We start from the raw sequence: 19,016 nt of genomic DNA, 5'->3' as shown, positions 1-19,016 counted from the left end.
TTGTAATGAGTAATTACTTTACCTCAGGAAATAAATTCCTTTGTTTAGCTCACTCATGTAAAATTTCTCCATCTAGTTATTAGTGGTATGATACATATACATACTACATATAGTGTGCTGATAACTGAAAACATGACATCTCAAAATGAAAAAATTAAAAAGCAAATATAGCCTTTTCACTAAAAAATAAATTTATTATTTTGTATTAATATTAACCTTTTAAAAAGTATTCAAGAATTTATTTAAAGAAACAGGACTATGTACTATAGTCCTAAACAGTTACATGTACTACAATGTATGGTACATTTATTTAGAAATACAATTTTTTTCTTTGAAACCATTTCCATAAAATCTGTTTTTAAATGCATATATCAATGGAGAGAATTTCAACCTACCTGGCTGGATGGTGCTAATGTAAAATTTCAAAACCCTTACAGAGGTAAAAATCAAAATTGATTTTTTAAATAAGTGGAAGCTGGGCATAGTGGCATGAGCCTGTAGTCTCAGCTACTGAGGGGGATAAGGCAGGAGTATTGTTGAGCCTAGGAATTTGAAGCCAGCCTGGGCAACACACCAAAACCCATTCTCAAACAAACAAAAAACCCGAAACTGGAATATATTAAAATATTACGTTAGAAAAAAATTTGTTCTCACAAATCAAAATACTTTTATTTTTGGAGAATCTGGAAAAAATCACAATAAAAAGGATATTATCTACTAGTCTGCCAATTAATTTGCAATAGTAGGAGTCATCTGGGACCCATGGATTGTCCTCCCGTGGATTCATAGCATACTTCAGGTAAGTGTCACTTAGACACCAGCCCTGTGGTCGATTATCCTTAAGTGAACCAATGATTGCATGGACAAGTTTTCGTTTGAGATGATCACGGTTTCTCAAGTACATTTCATAATAGTGCAAAGTATTATACAGGTAAGTCACTGGCCGATCTGCCAAAAAGAAAACAGATCACCACAATGTCTACTACGTTACTGAAAACTGTGAAAAACAAGATTATTAAAAAACTCAGAAGATTATGAAACGATTTCAGGAGCTAGGCAATTGCATTCAATAAATACTTCAATCTTAAGACAGACAGAAGGCTCCCAATAATACATATAGTTTGCATTTAAGGCTGTTCATTCTCTGAATTAACAATTCTACTTCTGGAAATTTATCCTGCAAAAATGACATATGGCAAAACTGTCACTGCTGTCCTGTTTACACTAGCAAAAGATTAGAAACAACCTAAAACAGTCATAAACAAAAAACTGGTAAATTATTGCATATGTGAGCAGTTCTTTATGTACTGATACAAATAATGTCAATGCATGATACAGGAAGAAGAACATGGTACAAACAATAGTTTTGCCTACAGAGAGTGAAACTGGCTAACAAGAAGACAGGAATGGGACTTCACTGTATATACTTCTGAACCATGTGCATATATTACCTAATCTGGAAGAAAAGTATTTTTTAAAGGAATACCCTCTTGAAATTCACACCTGTTCTGTAGTGCTAATACAATCCATGCTTCTGCTTTAGAGGAAGATATCTTAAAAATGAAGAAGAAAATCAGCTCACCAGATACATATACTTTGTTCCCACTGTGGCTACTCTAAGATCTTCACTCTTCTATTGCTGACCCAATCACTCTCCAGATATGATGCTTAACTAGAGTTAGAATAGTTAGGGTTTTCCTTGATTTCTTTCTTTCCTTCCATATTTTTCTATCAAGTTCTATTCCTTCTTTCTTGACTATTTGTCCCTTGCCAACATCTTTGTTTACATACTAATAATACATACCAATTTTTGACATGTCACTAATGCCATCCTTCTTCCAAGGTGTGCTAAAAACTATAACTGGCCTTATCTTTCTAAAATAGTGATTTTCATGCCATCATCTTACTCAGTAACTTCTGGCTGACTATTATCTTCAAGTTACAAAATCAAAACTGGCATTTAAGGTGATTTACAGTCAGGTACAATCTCTCTTTCCAGTCTTATTTTAAGTAAAAACATTCTCAATTAGGAGCAATAAAACAATTCTTCTTCAAATATGTCTTGTTTTCTCCATGATTTTCCTAAATTGTATCTTCTGCTTAAAGTGCTCCCATTTACCTTCTGCTTATACAAATCATATGCATCAAAAATCAAATACCACCCCCATCAAAGAAACCTGTTAATATCTGTTTAGTTCATAGTAACATTGCTCTGCTCTAATACTTTTATTTATATTTTTATGTCATATTTTATACTTAATGATATCACCCCCACTGTAGTTACTCTGAAAACACTTCACAAAATAAAACATTTAAAATAAAACCTTTAGAACCACATGGTCATGCACAGTCTACTTTTGCTCATGTAAGTATTAGATAGAATTAAAATTTGAAAAAGCTCACCATGAAATTTATATAAGCCTCCTAGGTGATCCAGTAGAGTTTCTAGTGATTTGGATACTGGATACAACTCTAAAAATCTGTGAATTACTATATCAAATACTGGAAGGAATCGGAGACACACATTTCCAAAATAAATTGGCAAATAGGGGGACTGAATCTGCACAGGAGGATCAACTTGTTCCGCCAGGCCCTCAAAATACAGTTTTTCTGGATATTTCTGTGGAAACGAGGAGATGGTAAATGTCTGAGGCATCTTTGTGTGAAATATGATATATCAAGAACTATGTAATGTTTTGAACAACCAACAATAAAAATTAATTAAAATAAATAAATAAATAAAGCTAAATAAAACTGAAAATAGTGTTTAGATTTTTTTTTTCTTTTAAATAAGGTACTTTCTTTTTTGGTACTGGGCTCATGCTAAGTACATTCACTGTTCCACCGAGCTATGACCCCAGGTCCAAAGAGGAAATATTTTAAATTATACTGCTTTATACCTTCTTCATTATATAAGTACTCAAATGTCTACTAAAACTCTAAGTTCAATATATTCTTTGTTCATTAGACTAGAGTCAGTTTATTTCTATATGAACTAGAAAGAAAACAGTAGAACCACAGAGAAAACAGCCAAATCAATTAAGCAAATACCTAAGTATGGCTTTAAAAACTAAATAGAATGAGTACCTTGTGATAATTCATGTGCTTGGTATGCCAGTCATTCTGTAGCCAGTGCTCTGGGGAATTTTCCTTCACAAAGTCACTTACTCGATTTCTAAAGTCATTTGGTTTGAGTAACAGCAACTGAATTATGAAGTAACAAACCTGGGCTTCATTTCCTTCATGACTGCGCATGGCCTTTGGAGAACAATATAGAAACTGAATGAAAATGCCCAATCTATGCAAAAGCATTGCTCTCCTACTTGATAGTCTAAATTTCCAATACAGCAATATCTATCATTAGGATTTCCTTAGACGTCTAGTCTATCACAAAACAACCGTCACCTAAGTAAATGTGTGATCTCTTATTTTCCTGGCAATATTTTCCTTATGCCTCTATTTTACCCTTTTATTTTACTGATTTATAGATTTACCTTGTTTCCTCTAAAATATTATAACTATCTTTACATTTATGTTCCACAGCTAATGTCAAAGAACTAAGCCAACTGAAATATAACCATCATAGCAATTTTTAAATGTGCATTATTTTCAACCTGATTCAGTCTTCTCTTCAAATTTTGCTTAAGATAGACATTAAGTCAGGAGACAAGAAAATATCTGGAGAATGTTCAGTGACTATGACTGTAGTTAAAGACTGTAGCTACCAGAGTGAAAAGAAATGGTTTTATTAGCTCTCTGCACAGAAATGCAGTAATTTTTTACTACTTGCAACACCTAGTGGGAGCCACTCAGTGTTTAACTGTTCATATTTTACAGTATCATAAGACCAGGACCATATTTCTACACTTCCTGTGCATAGAACAGTAGTTATCCAAAACACATTTATTAAATGAATAAATAAGAAATTTAGGAAAACTGTGATTTTTTAAAATAAAGTGAAAGCAATGGTTGATTGTAATGGAAATCCATTCAGTTCTCTGAAGCAATATTGAGTAGATCAGTACAAGATCTATCAGTCACACACTTTGATCCAAAAGAGAATAAAAGTATCCAAACAAAAAAAGTATTCTTACCAGGCAGAGAATTAATCTGTCCAATGTAACAATGTTATATTTCCATACCATGTCATTAAGAATTTCAATGCACTTATTAAGTTGCTGACCTCCCGCTGAAGTAGAAAACTCATATACCAGGAAATCTGCAAATGTTCTCACATGGGCTACCAAGGCCCTGGCTCCAATTCTCTCTAATACTCTGGAAGGTACAGAGTAAAAAATAAATTCTATTGCTATATGGATATAATGGTTTGCCAAATAGAATGCAAATTTTGGTTCTTGGCTTACCTGTAGCCAATCTGATTAATATGATCTGTGTCCAAGAGCATTTTCCAGAGAAGACAAAGGAAAAGAGGAGGAGAGCCTTGTATGGAAAAGTGGGTAATGATGTCATTTTCATTGGTCATAGACTTCCACTTCCTATACTCCTCTTCAACATTTTTTTTCAGATTAAAACGACTTTCCTGAGGTACATTATTTTGTTTGAAGAATGCCTAAAAGGAACACCAAAAGTTTTTCACTGGTTATAGTAAAAAGAAAATTGGACATGGGGTTAAGAAACAAGTTCTAGATTTGGTTTTCACATTAATAAACTAAGTGACCTCAAACAAATCAGTACTTAAGGGCGGAATTGTATCTGGAAATTATGTAGGCTTAAGTAGATTTTAAAAAGGTTCCTTTTCTGGAGATTTCCTAAACAGAAATTCCAAGCAAGTGTGAATTCAAGCTTTCCGCAATCATATGTTACTAATCTTACATCTTAGTGTCTCTATAAGGAAGAAAGGAAGATCCACTACATTAGACTTCTCAGAGTGTGGTCCCTAAACCATCATAGTAATTACTTGAGGTAAAGTATTTGTGTAATTAAGTACAGTGTCACCTGGATCTTGCAAAAGAAATTTTTAGGCCCTATCCAGATCTACTGAACCAGAAACTCAGCAATGTGTAGCTTAGCAAGCCTTCCAGGTGAGTCTAAAAGTTTGAGATCCACTGCTATAGTCCTACTAGAAGTTATGAAAACAAATGTTCATTGTGCCTTAAAATTTCCTCTTAAAAGTAGAATACAGGGGCTGGGGATGTGGCTCAAGTGGTAGCGCGGTCGCCTGGTGTGCGTGCGGCCCGGGTTCGATCCTCAGCACCACATACAAACAAAGACGTTGTGTCCGCCGAGAACTAAAAAATAAATATTAAAAAATTCTCTCTCTCTCAAAAAAAAAAAAAAAGTAGAATACAGATTGATCATAATAGGTACATACTTTTGCCATGACTTAAAAAAAATCAGTTAAATATAGCATATATGCACTCTATAAAACTCTATTAGATTATATTTCTCTCCATTTCAATTCTATGAGAAATTTTTTCACATGTTAATTTGTGAGATTCTAAAAATATTAATTATTAAGATGAAGCCATAACAATTAAATTTTCAGAAACATGTCAGGTTCTAGAGTAGGATGAGAAATTTTCAAGAGATTCTGGAAATAGAAGTATATTAAAAAAGAAATACATGCTAATTATCTCTGGATGTCACCAAGATTAACTCCCCAGAATGACACTGTGAATGAGAAAAAAGATTTCATATATACCCAATATGTCATTCAAGACCAAATTACCTGTAGTGGGCCTGGAAAACAGCTAAGGGTATGTGAAGCCCAATTATGAGGAGTAAAACTCATGATGGTCTGAAGTATGTCTTTACACCAAGTTCCCTGAATTGAATCAGAGCCTGTAAAAAAATCTAAACATACACAAGTAGATGTAATCCAGATGTAAGTGATCATATCCATAACTCAAAGATATTATAGAGAACATAATAATTATGTACATTCAAGAATCTTATCACAGTGTATTCATTGCTTCCCTACTTATGCTCCATTTAGGGCCTAGCTTTTCTAAGTTTATGAGTAACTTGGATTATCACATTAGGATAATGCACAAAATTAGTGAGGAGATGACATCTGAAATCTCCTTCTCACTCTTTCTTTATGGGTTATTAGAGTACCAGCAAAAGAACAGTGGAACAGGCCACCACTACTATTCATCACAATGATTTACAAGATTTTATTGAACCAAAGGAAAAGAACTGAGAAAGTAGATGTCTTTTCTGGTGATTGAAGCAACTATATACTATATGCATATATATCTTTAAATCAAAGAGGCTTATTTTATATAAAATAATATAGTTTGCATAAGTATATTTGTGGTTGCTAAATTCAATACCTTTTTTTTTAAATAACCATTTGGAAAGTGTGGCCTGCTGATTTCTGGGGGTCCCTAATGTTCTTTCAAGGATTGTGTAACATTAAACCTATTAAAATAATAAAACTGAGATATCACTGGCTTTTTAGGTGTCAATGTAAATATTAATGGTGCAAAAAACAATTTTGGTAAAACTGCTGTTTCTCAGTACAAATAAAATAGATCACCAGACTATAAACCAATAGCCACTGTATTCATCACAATAATTCTCAAGTAATTAAAAAAAAAGCAGTGCCAGTTTCACTTCAGGTTATCATCAATAAGTTATATTGTACCTTTAAAAAAAAAGTATATTGTATTTTTTAAAAAGCTTGCAGAAAGGATTTTAAATGTACTTAAGACAGAGAAATGACAAATGTTTAAGGAGCTAAATATGCCTAACCTAACTTGAATATTACACAATATATACAAATATCAAAACATCCTGATACCCCATAAATATGTATAATTTTATGTGTCAACTAAAAGTGACTTTTTTGACTATTGTTGACAAAGCTGTAAAAAATTATTAACTGTCAATGTATTTTTAATATTCTATGTGAATGGGAAGCATGAACAAAGTGTTACAAACTACAGGGTATCTTGAAGTAAAGTATTTGTGTAATTAAGTGCTGAGTTAAATTAGCTGATTTTTTTCATGGAATTTCAATTTCACTTGAAAGAACATCTGGCATAAAGCTATAATTATTCAGTCATAGCTGTAGTAGACATCTTCTTGGAAATTAACAAATGATCCTGTTACTTCAAACAAACAACAGTATATTATCAATGATAAAATTTGATGTTTCAAGTGAAAATTAGAATATGGGAAAACTTCTCTTCAACACCATGAAACAGTTTTCCAAAACATGGAGATTTTCTTATGATATTTGTAGTGATATTAACAAATATAATTTGCTGACATCAGATAATAAATTATGTTAACATGTACTAGAAATACATAACTAAGTGAACCAATATTTTCTAAATGACCAATTTACAAAATTAGAAAATTCACATGAATTATTACTATTCTTCAATGTATGAAATAGGCCAATGGATTATAGTCGAACAATGTACGAACGTTAACTGAGAGGGTTTTGGATTTCACATTGCAGTTAACCTTGAAGAAACTATCATGTGTCCAATTTTGCTGTGATGTCAAAGAATACTCACAATTATCTGAAAAAAGGTATTAAAATACTCTTCCCATTTCCAACTCTGTATTTGTGAGAGGCCATACTTTCTCCACTTACTTTAATTAAAATAACATTAGCATATCTAAACAGATGAAATGTAGAAGCAGATGTGAGACTCCTGCTATCTTACTTTATATCAGACACTAAAGAGTGATGCAAAATGCAAAACAATGGCACCTTTTTCACTAAAATCTTGTCTATAAATAGACTTTTGTTTTCATAAAATATTATTACTTATGTTCACATGTAATCCGTTTATTCTTTAATGAATTAAAATTTTTCCTTTAAATACCTTAGATAGTAAATATTCATAGAAATAATCCATAAGCAATAACTCTTTGGGAATTCAAAAAGTTTTTTTCTAAGATTATAAAGCAGTCACAAATCAAAAAAACTCAAGAACCAGTACTTAAAAAAGTATGTTTTTAATATGTTTCCCCACAGTAGTCAGCAGAATGACACACTCTTTTATCTGCTGTGGTTCATTGCAATTAGTACCATAATCATACCTGTTACATGAGTTGCTCTGGCTAAGGTCAATATCAAGGCTCGGTTCAGTTCCTCAGATTCTGCAGATAATACTGTTTTGGGATCACTAAGGAAACGTGTAAACTGTGGCTGTACCTCTGAGCTACCTAATGCTGTTATAAGCCTGAGAGCGGTGCTTTCAACACTGAAAAAATGGCCAAGAAAAAGAAAAGTGAGAAAGGTGCATATATAAGTTCAAAATTATGAAATTAAACCTAATTCTAGGTTAATTAAACTGTAAAAGCATGAAAACTATAAATTTTCCTTCTTTCATTAAAAAACACCCCTCTTTTATATGAGAATGAGTGTTGCTTAATTTGTTAAAAAGACCTGAGGTACCAACTTTTAAGAGTGAAAATCATCTAACATTTTCATATATTTGAAAAGAGATAGTTTGAAGTAAGTAGGACTAAAAACTTTCACCTGGATTTTGAAAATTAATCTTTCTATTTGAAATGTACTTTCAGTTAAAACAAAATCAAAATGTTACTTTAACCATAATTTCAAGCACATTTAAATCCAGTATTCTAAGGCGATAGGTTAGAACATAATAGTAAAGGCCTTGAAGTACTCAGTTTTAGACCAAAGATCCTGAAGCAAGGACTCAACTCTCCTTTTCAATTTCTATTAATAAACCGATCCTCACTTCTACACTAGAAATACCATACTTCAGAAGCAGAGGAATTTCATGACAAATGAACTAAAAAATGATAAGGTGAAAGATCAATTTCTCCATCTTCAATGAAGTTTCCTATAAATCTTAAGGAAAGGAAGGCTTCACCAGGCTCACCAAAGATGGAGTTGATTCTGGTTTGTTTGTGCAACTGCAGCCAAAGTATGAAGATGACTCAGGAGCTGAACTCTGTAATGAGGCTGAATGTGGTGCATCCGGTAGCTGAACATCTCAAGAAGTGTGTGCAGGATCCCCCAAGCATGAGACTTGAAAACAGTTGGTAAGAGCTGACCTGGAGCAACAAGATAATTTAAGCTATGTGTTAAAAGATATTTGAAGAAAGTCACACTGGGTAAAATGTATGTACAGATATGATCACAAAGATATACACAATAATCATGAAGACACACACACATATACACATGTATATTTTTCATTTCTTCTCCTTATTTTCCACTTTATTATATGGAAAAATATCTAGATCTTAATTATTATACCAAGTTATTTTTTTTCTGGAATTGGAAAAAAGAGATTCAAATTAATCTGGGAAAATGAGACAAGATATGAAAGATAATTATTCTAACCTTCCTCACTTCTTAGTTATTTTAAAAATTATTTTCAAAAAGTTTTAATGTTCCCAATTTTTTGAAGTATGTGGTTCACTTTTCGTTTTTGAGTGCTGGTGACAGAACCCAGGGCCTCAGGTATGCGATGCAAGCAATCTACCACTGAACTGTGTCCCAAGCCTAGGTTTATTTTTTTAAAAAACTATTAATTTTTTAGTTGTAGTTGGACACAATACCTTTATTTATTTATTTATTATTTATTTATTTATTTTTATGTGGTGCTGAGGATTGATCCCAGGGCCTCACACATATTAGGCGAGCACTCTACTGCTGAGCCACAACCCCAACCTCTAGGTTTATTTTTTAATACCAAAAAATTATATCACATTCTCCTTTGTTTTCTCCTCTCTCTCAAGAAAGTTACAGTCAACTCTCAGTGATGTGGAAAGAGTTATTAAATTTAAATTGTATTGGTAAAAAATTAGAATCACCATGAATCAGAAAAAATACTTCTAATTAGAAAATATTACTTAGAACTGCTAACAACTAACAGACATTATATCACATTTTTTGCAATGAAGACTAACTCCTTACTCATTGCCGGTAAAGACTCAGTACCCACCATAGGACCATACTATTGCCTTTAACCAGAAACCATCTGCAGGAGGACATGGATCTTATCTATCATCCTGCTCACTGCAACCCATTACACTTTTCTTTCTTCTTTTTCTTCATTCTTTTAAAATTATACGTGACAGTAGAGTCCATTTAAAAAAAATTATACACGCATGGAATATATCTTATTCTAATTAGGGCCCCAGTCTTGTGGATGTACATGATGGTGGGATCTACTGTGCTGTATTCATATATGTACATAGGAAAGTTATTACCCTTTTTTAATAGTTTAAAAATATAACTCATTCCCCCGACTTCACAACTCCTCTCCCTTTTACTTGGCTGTGGTTTTCTCTATAATATGCGATAACTGACACATTGCACATTTCACTTATTGGCTTTATTGTCTGTTCCCCCCAATATCATGGAATAATACCCACTGAATTAGTGAATGAGTTAACAGTTATAAACACCAAAAAGTCCTGTCTTACTGATAAATCCTTTGATGCCCAAAGACTCTATTTCCATATAGACCAATAAACGACTGTAAGTTTCCACTAGGGCTGGAGCCAATGCCACACTGGACTTTGCATGAGCAAGTTTTATCACTCTCGTTGCAATGCTGTGAATAAGGCTGAAGATAAAAAAGAAAATAAAATAAAAACCCATACTATTTACATAAATTCCGGTGTTACTATATTTATGGGTTACTCAACATTATATCTGAACTGACATGATTTGAATGGACTTGACTCATTTGACACATTTAGGTTGTGCAGGACACTTGGAAATGATACACTGCACAAATGGTAACAACTCCAGTTTCTATGGTGCTTTCTGGCCAGGGGTGTATGTATTTTCCATATGCACCAAGATCCCCCTGCTCATGGAAAAATAAATTTTGGGTATAACTCAAACGAGCATGTTTGATACTTTTAGTCTACTTTTCTTTTCAAATATGTAAATAACTACAATTGAGAAATTAAGTAACTTTTGACACAGAATTAATAAATCACTGCTAAAACCCAAGCTCAAGTGGCAGCACCATGAGATGGAACTCTGATTCTCCATTGTCCTCAGTCTCCTCCACAAGCACATGCTTTCATGTGCACTGACATCGGGCTTCTCATTTTTCTGTGCAAGCCTTCACTCATCTTCATTCTCAACCTGGCTCCTTGAGACACTTGAATTTCTAGACGCATACCCAATAGAGCCTTTTATCTTTTGAAAAACATGACAATTCGAAAAACAGTCCTATTAAAAACCTTAAAAATTTTACATTCCTGGACCCAGCAATTCTACTTCCAGAAAATTACTTAATAAAAATGTAATTTAAAAAACAATTTAAAAGAAAATAAAATTATAGATGGTGAAAAGACTAAAATAGTTTTCATCATCTTCTTTAAACTACAAAGACATTGCAAAAAAACTTAATGTCCAACAACGTAAAAATGGTTAAATCATCATTTAAAGTTTCATAAAAAGCTTCTTTTGTAACAATTCAAAACATGCATTTGAAAAAATATGGACCTGAAAAGGTGTCTGACTGATTTTTATTAAAAATACACAATTATAAAATAGCAAAACAAGGGGGTTGGGGTTGTGGCTCAGTGGTAGAGTGCTCGCTCCAGCACAGAAGGCACAGGGTTCAATCCTCAGCACTACAGAAAACATAAATAAATTGAAATAAAGGTGTTGTGTCCATTTAAAACACTTAAAAAAAATTGGGGATAGGAATATAGCTCAGTTGGTAGAGTGCTTGCGTAGAGTGCTTGCCCCCTTGTAGGCCAAGGCCCTGGGTTCAGTCCCCAGCACCAGAAGAAAAGAAAAAAAAACCAACAACAAAAACCAACAACAACAACAAAAAACAAATAGCAAAACAAAGAAATTCATGTATTTATCCACAGGAAAAAGAAGACTAACAATATATACAAAATAATTCTACAATGCTTATCTTTTATGGAAGGATTATGAGCAATTATTTTCTTTGCATTTATTTGTACATGCTAGAATTCCTATATAATTAACATTCATTTTGTATCAAAATATATCTAATTATTTTTTAAATGTGCCTGACCATAAAACACATATATACAATCATGAAACCAAGGTTTGTCCTATACTGGTATCAATTCCCAGGCATGGGGCAAAAAAATTAAATAAAAGGAATATACCTCATTTTGGCATGAACTGTCAATGAATCTAGGAGGTTCATTGGTAAGGGAGTTATAGATGCAGAAGCCAAACAGCTTGTTCCTGGGAGAGGTATCCTCATAATTCCATTTCCATAAATAGTTTCTACCAGAGCTCCCATGGGTAATGTAAAACATTCTGAATTTGTAGAGTATGCATTACATAACAGGGCAATCTTATAGTCATTCATCTGTAAACTTTTATTTCTCAGACTTTGCTGTAAGAACCTAAAAATTCACATTCATTAAACAGGAAAAAATAAAAATAATTTCCATGAAATTGACATGAATTTTTTAAAAGTTCAATTTTATGCAACTGTCTACTAATACTATCTCTATTACCATAAATATTATAATTTCTTTCAAATATACCATAGACATACACACAAGTTTGGTTAACACTTCAGAAATTTGAATGATTAAAATTTAAACAATTAATAACATTTGTTAGGTATATACTACGTATACAGCAGTGGATTAGGTTGTTTCAGAGAACTAACTAAACAAGTCCATTAACGAGCCTTCTATTTTTATTTATCTGCTTAAACATAATATATGACTTCATTATTAGTATCATATAGAAACAGTATTTTGGAAAATGAAAGCCACAGAAGGCATTGAGTATGACTACCCTAATTCTCTTACAAAGAGATTTACTAGTCCTTTCAGAAAAAGTTCTAGGAGGGAAGTTCAGCTATTCTTAGAACCCTGCACTGAAGCACTGTCCTATCTAAAAAGGACACTTTCTCTTAGTCATCCTACCTTTGGAAGACATATAGGGAGCATGCTAGCCATGCCAGCCAGATCAGTTCCATCAGTCTTGTCAGCTCAGGGAGTGAAAGATGTCCCTGTCAGATCATGCTCAAATCCAAAGCATTTGAGAAATTTTGAAATATTTTCACAATAGTAGCAGCTAAGATAATTCAATTAAATAAAAAACTTTAAAGTAAACATGTAAAAGCAAAGCTCAGTCTTAAAAATTTTTAAATTCAGCTAAACATACAGCAGGATTGATTAATCTTCTAGTTATTTTCTGATGCAGTGACTGGTCAATTTCTCTTGCTCTGACATACATATTAAATATTTACTCTAACCTTCAGTGAGTAGGGGTCATTTCCAAACTTCACACAAATACAGAAACCATTTTAGCCTATACATACATATTAGCCTATAATCCACTATCTAGTAAACTGAAAATTAACAATCAAACAACAAATAACTTACTCATGGTGAAACTTTAGTGAATGAGGTATTGGAATTTGTAGTGTGGAGTTGTCATTTTGGGCTTTTCTATTGAGATGAATCCAAATACAAGTCATTGCAAAGGCATGAGTTGACTGGGGTTTGTTAATATCAGGAACTGGGATACACTGCAAAATAACAATTAATAACAAACAACATTATTATTTGCATGTTTTAAACTTGCCAACAAAGTAACAAAAGTTCATAAGTTCTCAGGCAAGCTTTTCCTTTTATCTCAACGGATTCTCAAACAAAAATCATTTAAAATTTTTTATTTTTTTAAAAATTAAACACATATGAAATCTTACTAAATGTGATAAATATGCTGAAAATATAATTTCTAAGTCTCATAAATGCTCTTTTAAATTGTTTGTTTTTTAATTAGTAATAAAAACACAAAAATCGTACACAAATGTGTGTAGAGTACTATGTGATATTTGATATTTGTATACATTGTATAATCAGGTTAAACATATTTCCTTGAACATTGATCATTTTTTCAGGATAAAACATTCAAATTCATTCTAGCTTTCTGAGACATACAGTATACAATAACCATTTGTAAAAAAGCAAAAAATTTATATGATCTGAAGAGAAAACAGAGGATATGTAAACACCCTACTGAGCAAGAAAACACTAAGACTTCTTACTCCTATCTAACTGCAATTTAGTAGTCATTGTTCAACCTTTCCCTGGGCCTCCTGAAAGCATATGTTCTTTTTGAAACATATAAAAGTCTAAGAAATATGAAATCTAAATGACTATCACTAAGCATATTGAATATTAAATGGGTAAAATAACAGGAAGTCCAGAACTTGCTTTAAAATTTGTCTAGAATTAACAAAAAAGGAGGAAAGTTGAAATAAAAGTATTTTTAGGTGATGGGTACATGAGGGTTTACTGTTCTATTTACTCTACTTTTGTATTTAAAATTTCCCATAAAAGTGTTTCTAAAGAATGGCAACCACAGAAATAGACCATATTTTACTCAAATATTTTATATAATAGAACAGGGGGGTGGGGAGAACTGAGGCTCAAATGATAAAGAAAAAATAGATTTTAATAGATACTTTTGTTACTGGCCATTCAATGATATGTACAGATTAACACTGTTAGTGCCTTTTATTTGTATTTATTATTTTTGAGGCAGGGTCTTGCTATGTTGCCCAGCCTGGTTACAAACTCTCAGGCTCAAATTATCTTCCTTTCCTTACCAATATTTGGGATTACAGGCATGTGCCACTGTATCTGGCTTTTATGTTTTTTTAAAACTGTAGACATATTTTCGATGTAGAACAAATGCTTGCTACACTACATATTCAATTGCGATTTAGAATAAATTTTTAGAATCAACCTAGTTCAATTTCTTTATTTTAAATAAGTCAACTAGTATCAAAAGAGACTGAATGCCCAATCCACGATCACAGTTATTTACAGAAATAAAGAGAAAAAACTCCCCCAAATCCAGTTTTTCCTAAAATCACAGTAAAATTCTTAAATATAAATTGGATGTAATTATTCACTCATCACATTGTTAATTACTCAGTAAAACTTACTTCTTTTTCTGGGTAGAGAAGATCAAAGAGCTTCATGACAGGGAGAAAATCAGCTAGAGCATTTTTCTGAATACTTCCAGAAATGAATTGTAGGAGAACCCACATCAAATGATCTCTGCCTTTGATTAGTCCTCGCCCTGCTAACTGTAAAAGATGTTAAGCACAAATGTACATACAGCTAAAGAGTCGGGTGTAGAAAGTTGTGGGTTTCCCCCCCTAAAAAAAAAGAAGAAAAATGTTGGTATATTGGTTTAGATCTTAAATGTACCCTAAAAATCCATATGCTAAAGGCTTGGTCCCCAGATGATAGCACTGTTTTGGAGATGGTGAAACTCTTAGGAAGTGCACCTAGTGGAAGAAGTAAGTTAGGTCACAGAGGTGAGCCCTTGAAGGGATAATAGGTCCTCAGCCCCTTCCTCCTCCTTTGCTTCCTGGGTGCCATGAGGTGAACAGGTTTCCTCTGCTATACATTCCCAATCATGATACACTTGCTTTGCTGCAGGCTGAAAGATAACATGTACTGAAACTGTGAGCCAAAATATCTCTCTTCTCCTTATAAGCTATTTATCTCAGGCATGCTGGCATAGCAATGAAAAGCTGACCACACACATGGTTTTTATACTAGAAATTCAATATCCAACTTTGGTGTTAAGTATCTCTTCAGTCTAAATTCAGGACACATTACAAAAAGCTGGCTAAATTATTTTACTATGATAATACAAGTCTCCTGTTCAAAATAATTATGCACATTAAAGATTCAATGTTTTAGAGCATAATTAAATTGATCATGTGTGCGTGAGAATCAAGCTCAATATAGGGTAATTCTTATTAAAAATATCTTATCAAAACATCATTTATTATATCAAAAGATCTTTGTTTTCAATTTAAAATCTTTAAGGACTGGTTATCAAAAAATATTTCTTCTTACTATAGAGTTTAACAGAAACTAATTGTAGGGATAGAGGTATAGTGGTTAAAGAAATTATGAACGATATGCTTCCAAACAATCAATGCTATAGAAACGTTACAGACATTAATATTTACTTTATTCCCATTCAACATGCCTAAAACTTTAAAGCTTAAACCAGCTCTTCCCACAAATTTATTCTTCCACTTGTATTTACTTTCTTGGATTTACTGTCCTTGCCTTCTATCTGTAACCCAAGTGGAAACCAGTGAGGCAAGCCTCGCCTCTCACTCCCTGCTGTCAATCACCTAGTCCTATGCAACCTCCTCAGCATATGTGATCTCTGGCTCATCATCTCTATCCTGGCGTAGGCCTTCAGCATCTTTCACCTAGCCCACTGCAATATCTCTTTTACTGATTTCATCGCTTCTACTTTTAACCCCACCCGTGTCCAGTTTACCATCTTTCTTCATGGGGCCATTAGCAGTAACTTTTCCAAATTAAATATGATGCCATTTCCCACCTCATGGCTACCCAAAGAAACTCTAAGCTCCCAGGGCTGCATAAAGTTCTCTACATCTGTCCCTGCCTTCCTCATAACAGCAACACTTCCTTCTTCAGTCTTCTTTTCAGTTCTTACCTACCTTTATCCTTTTCTAAATGATGATCTTACTGTTAGAAAAGCCTTCACTATCTTTCCTCTTAGCAAATTTCTGTTCATCCTTTAAGTGTTAGCTTAAAGCTCTCTTTGATAGAGGGCTTTACTAGGGATGATTCATTCCTACTACAGGGAAACATGCTTCCATGATGCCAACTATTAGATTACACTCAAGTTGCTCACACATGTATCTTCCCCACTATTGAGGTGCTTCTTGAGGGTTCTAAAGTGGCTTTTCATCTTTTATCCCCTGGTCCTTGCACTGTGAATATGCAGAATGAATGAATGGATCCAGTTTTCATAATAACAAGAAAGTGAAAAGTTAAAAAACCATAAAAGTGCTGAACTGAACAAAAATTAGGGCTCTGACTTTTGCCATTGCTGGTAGTGCCCATGCCAGTCTAAAATATATTTATTAACAGGTATGATGGCTCTGACTAAAATACTTGGTACATACCTTCTGATGAAGAGAAAGGACCATATGTGGGAAACTGGCAAACTGGAAAAGCACAAAGAAAATGAGCTGACTTGAAAGATGCTGCCACAAGAGTTGGCTTGTTCCCCCATCATCAAACTTCTCCTCGGTCTCGGACCGCTCCATGGCATAAACCACCAGATCCACCAACTGGTCCTCCAGCACAGGGCAGCGCTGCTTGTGCTGTAGGACAGAGATTAAATACAGTATTCCAAAAGCCTCCCGGTTAGTTTCAGAAGTAACCAGTTAATGGGCATTAATTGTACAAGAGGCCGAGAAGCATGGAATGAAATTGAACTTAAGAAGTTAAGGTTAGATTTAGTATATTAAAGCTGCATCATGTCACATTATCATAGAGGATGAGTTTCATGAAAAAATCCTTTTCAAGTTTCCCCTCAAAACAGACTGCTACTAATTTTTGACTTCTATTATTATTATTATCATTGTTTCAATTTGACAAAGGGCATCGCACAGTCCAAAAATTTCACTGTTTATCCTTTGAAAAAAGAACATTTTAAAAGGCATATGAAATAAAACCAGCAGTATTAATTTTGTAATCTAACTCAAAAGATTAAAACCTTGAATTTTCAAGGATCAAATAATGACAAAGAGCAAATAAACCAGTATGTGTATCTATTATTTTAAAATAACCACTACAAGTTTACACTATCTTTGAATACTGAAGTAAACTTAAATAGCTGACAGATTACTCACTGTTTTTCAGTGAATAGAATAATCCTGACACCAGGATGGAAACTTTCTCCACACAAAAAAAAAAAAAAAAAAACACTCAAAAATTAACCTCTGCTCTTCCCCCTTGAAAGCCAAACATAATGCAGCTTTAATTTTAGAGTAGACCATTTTAAAGTCTAAAACAAGAAAAAGAATTGAGTTTAAACACTAACAATGAAAATGCAACTTCCCTTTCTAGAGGCAAAAAGGTTTGTTTTTTAAAAAGTGATTTTAAAAATATATTTTTACCAAAAGAAGTATGATAAGCCATATTTTAAAAGTCACTTCATTTTTCCTTTACAAATATGCTGTATGACTTAGTAGCAGGCTGTTTAAAGCCTTTCTAGAGAATATAATTACTAATATAACTTTCCTCTAGGCTTTAGATAAAATGATCACTCTTTTGCCATGAAAAAGGGATATGATTTCTTCAAATTTAGAGAAAAAATGCAAAATGGGGACAAATTTAGAAATAAACAAAACATAATGAATCGCATCCCCTCTTTTGCATGCTCTTTGCCAGCTCCAAATTGTAAAGCTCCAATATAGCTGCACTTTCTTAAAGCATGCAAATAAAACAAACATCTACCCCAAACGGTAAGCATCAATGGTTGTTTCATATTTTTTTTCAAAAAACACAATGCCATGATCACAGTTCAACCACATTACAGGTTTACAAATAGCAATATTAACACCACCAGTTGAGACTACAGTACTTTTCCTCCAAATGTAATTGTCATTATGAAGCAGAGCAAAGTGCAACAGACAACACTACAGACTATTTCTTAAACCAGCATGCAAAACTACTGTGTACAGGGCTTGAAATTCACTAGTTCTGCCAACCACCAACAACCTAAGAAATGTGTCAGACAACACAAATTTAGAGTGAGATCATTCAAAGTATACAAGAGTCAGAAAAATTTGTGAAAAGAAATAAAGCCAGGATTTCCAGTAGGAATTTTTCACTAGTGATGGGAATTTGCTTCTAGTTTGGAAATTAAATAATTTATCATCTATTTCTCCATTCATGTTGGTCATCCATCAATCTACTTCAGGAAAAAAGTATAAAGTAAATAAAACTGGTATTTAACACCTGGGTCACTTTCGAGTTTCCCTTTTTAGTATTAGCTATTGTTTTTTAAAACTAGATTGTCACCTACATGTTTTTAGGCATGTCATCATAAGTCATTTATTTAATAATTTAAAAAGAAAAACCAAAAATATTAAAATTTTGACAATGTATAAACAGTTACAGTTAAAGCTGATGGTCTTTCAATATATGCCATTATTCAAGATTATCCCTAACTTTTCTGTTAAGATTTAAATCCAAACAGAAAACTCTGTGGTACCTCATGTCTT

The 19,016-nt window shown here is 33.1% G+C and overlaps 1 protein-coding gene across 2 annotated transcripts in view; it reads right to left on the bottom strand.

The window, feature by feature from the left end:
* Med23 (mediator complex subunit 23) overlaps nt 1–19,016 on the bottom strand; it is a 39,972-nt gene that overhangs the window by 7,218 nt on the left and 13,738 nt on the right. For both annotated transcript variants that reach the window (XM_076858243.2, XM_076858244.2), the window contains 13 exons: nt 16,908–17,108; nt 14,886–15,029; nt 13,312–13,457; nt 12,070–12,315; nt 10,387–10,529; nt 8,832–9,006; nt 8,023–8,186; nt 5,690–5,814; nt 4,365–4,570; nt 4,095–4,275; nt 3,088–3,258; nt 2,404–2,620; nt 712–948 (listed from right to left, as the gene is read on the bottom strand). In XM_076858243.2, coding sequence (XP_076714358.1) covers nt 712–948; nt 2,404–2,620; nt 3,088–3,258; nt 4,095–4,275; nt 4,365–4,570; nt 5,690–5,814; nt 8,023–8,186; nt 8,832–9,006; nt 10,387–10,529; nt 12,070–12,315; nt 13,312–13,457; nt 14,886–15,029; nt 16,908–17,108 — 2,356 coding nt within the window. The remainder of the gene's footprint in view (nt 1–711; nt 949–2,403; nt 2,621–3,087; nt 3,259–4,094; nt 4,276–4,364; nt 4,571–5,689; nt 5,815–8,022; nt 8,187–8,831; nt 9,007–10,386; nt 10,530–12,069; nt 12,316–13,311; nt 13,458–14,885; nt 15,030–16,907; nt 17,109–19,016) is intronic.

This window comes from Callospermophilus lateralis, chromosome 6, assembly GCF_048772815.1.
Source record: "Callospermophilus lateralis isolate mCalLat2 chromosome 6, mCalLat2.hap1, whole genome shotgun sequence".
Classification (NCBI taxonomy): domain Eukaryota; kingdom Metazoa; phylum Chordata; class Mammalia; order Rodentia; family Sciuridae; genus Callospermophilus; species Callospermophilus lateralis.
Note: the sequence above shows the minus strand (reverse complement) of the source record. Positions and strands in the feature narration are given on the sequence as shown.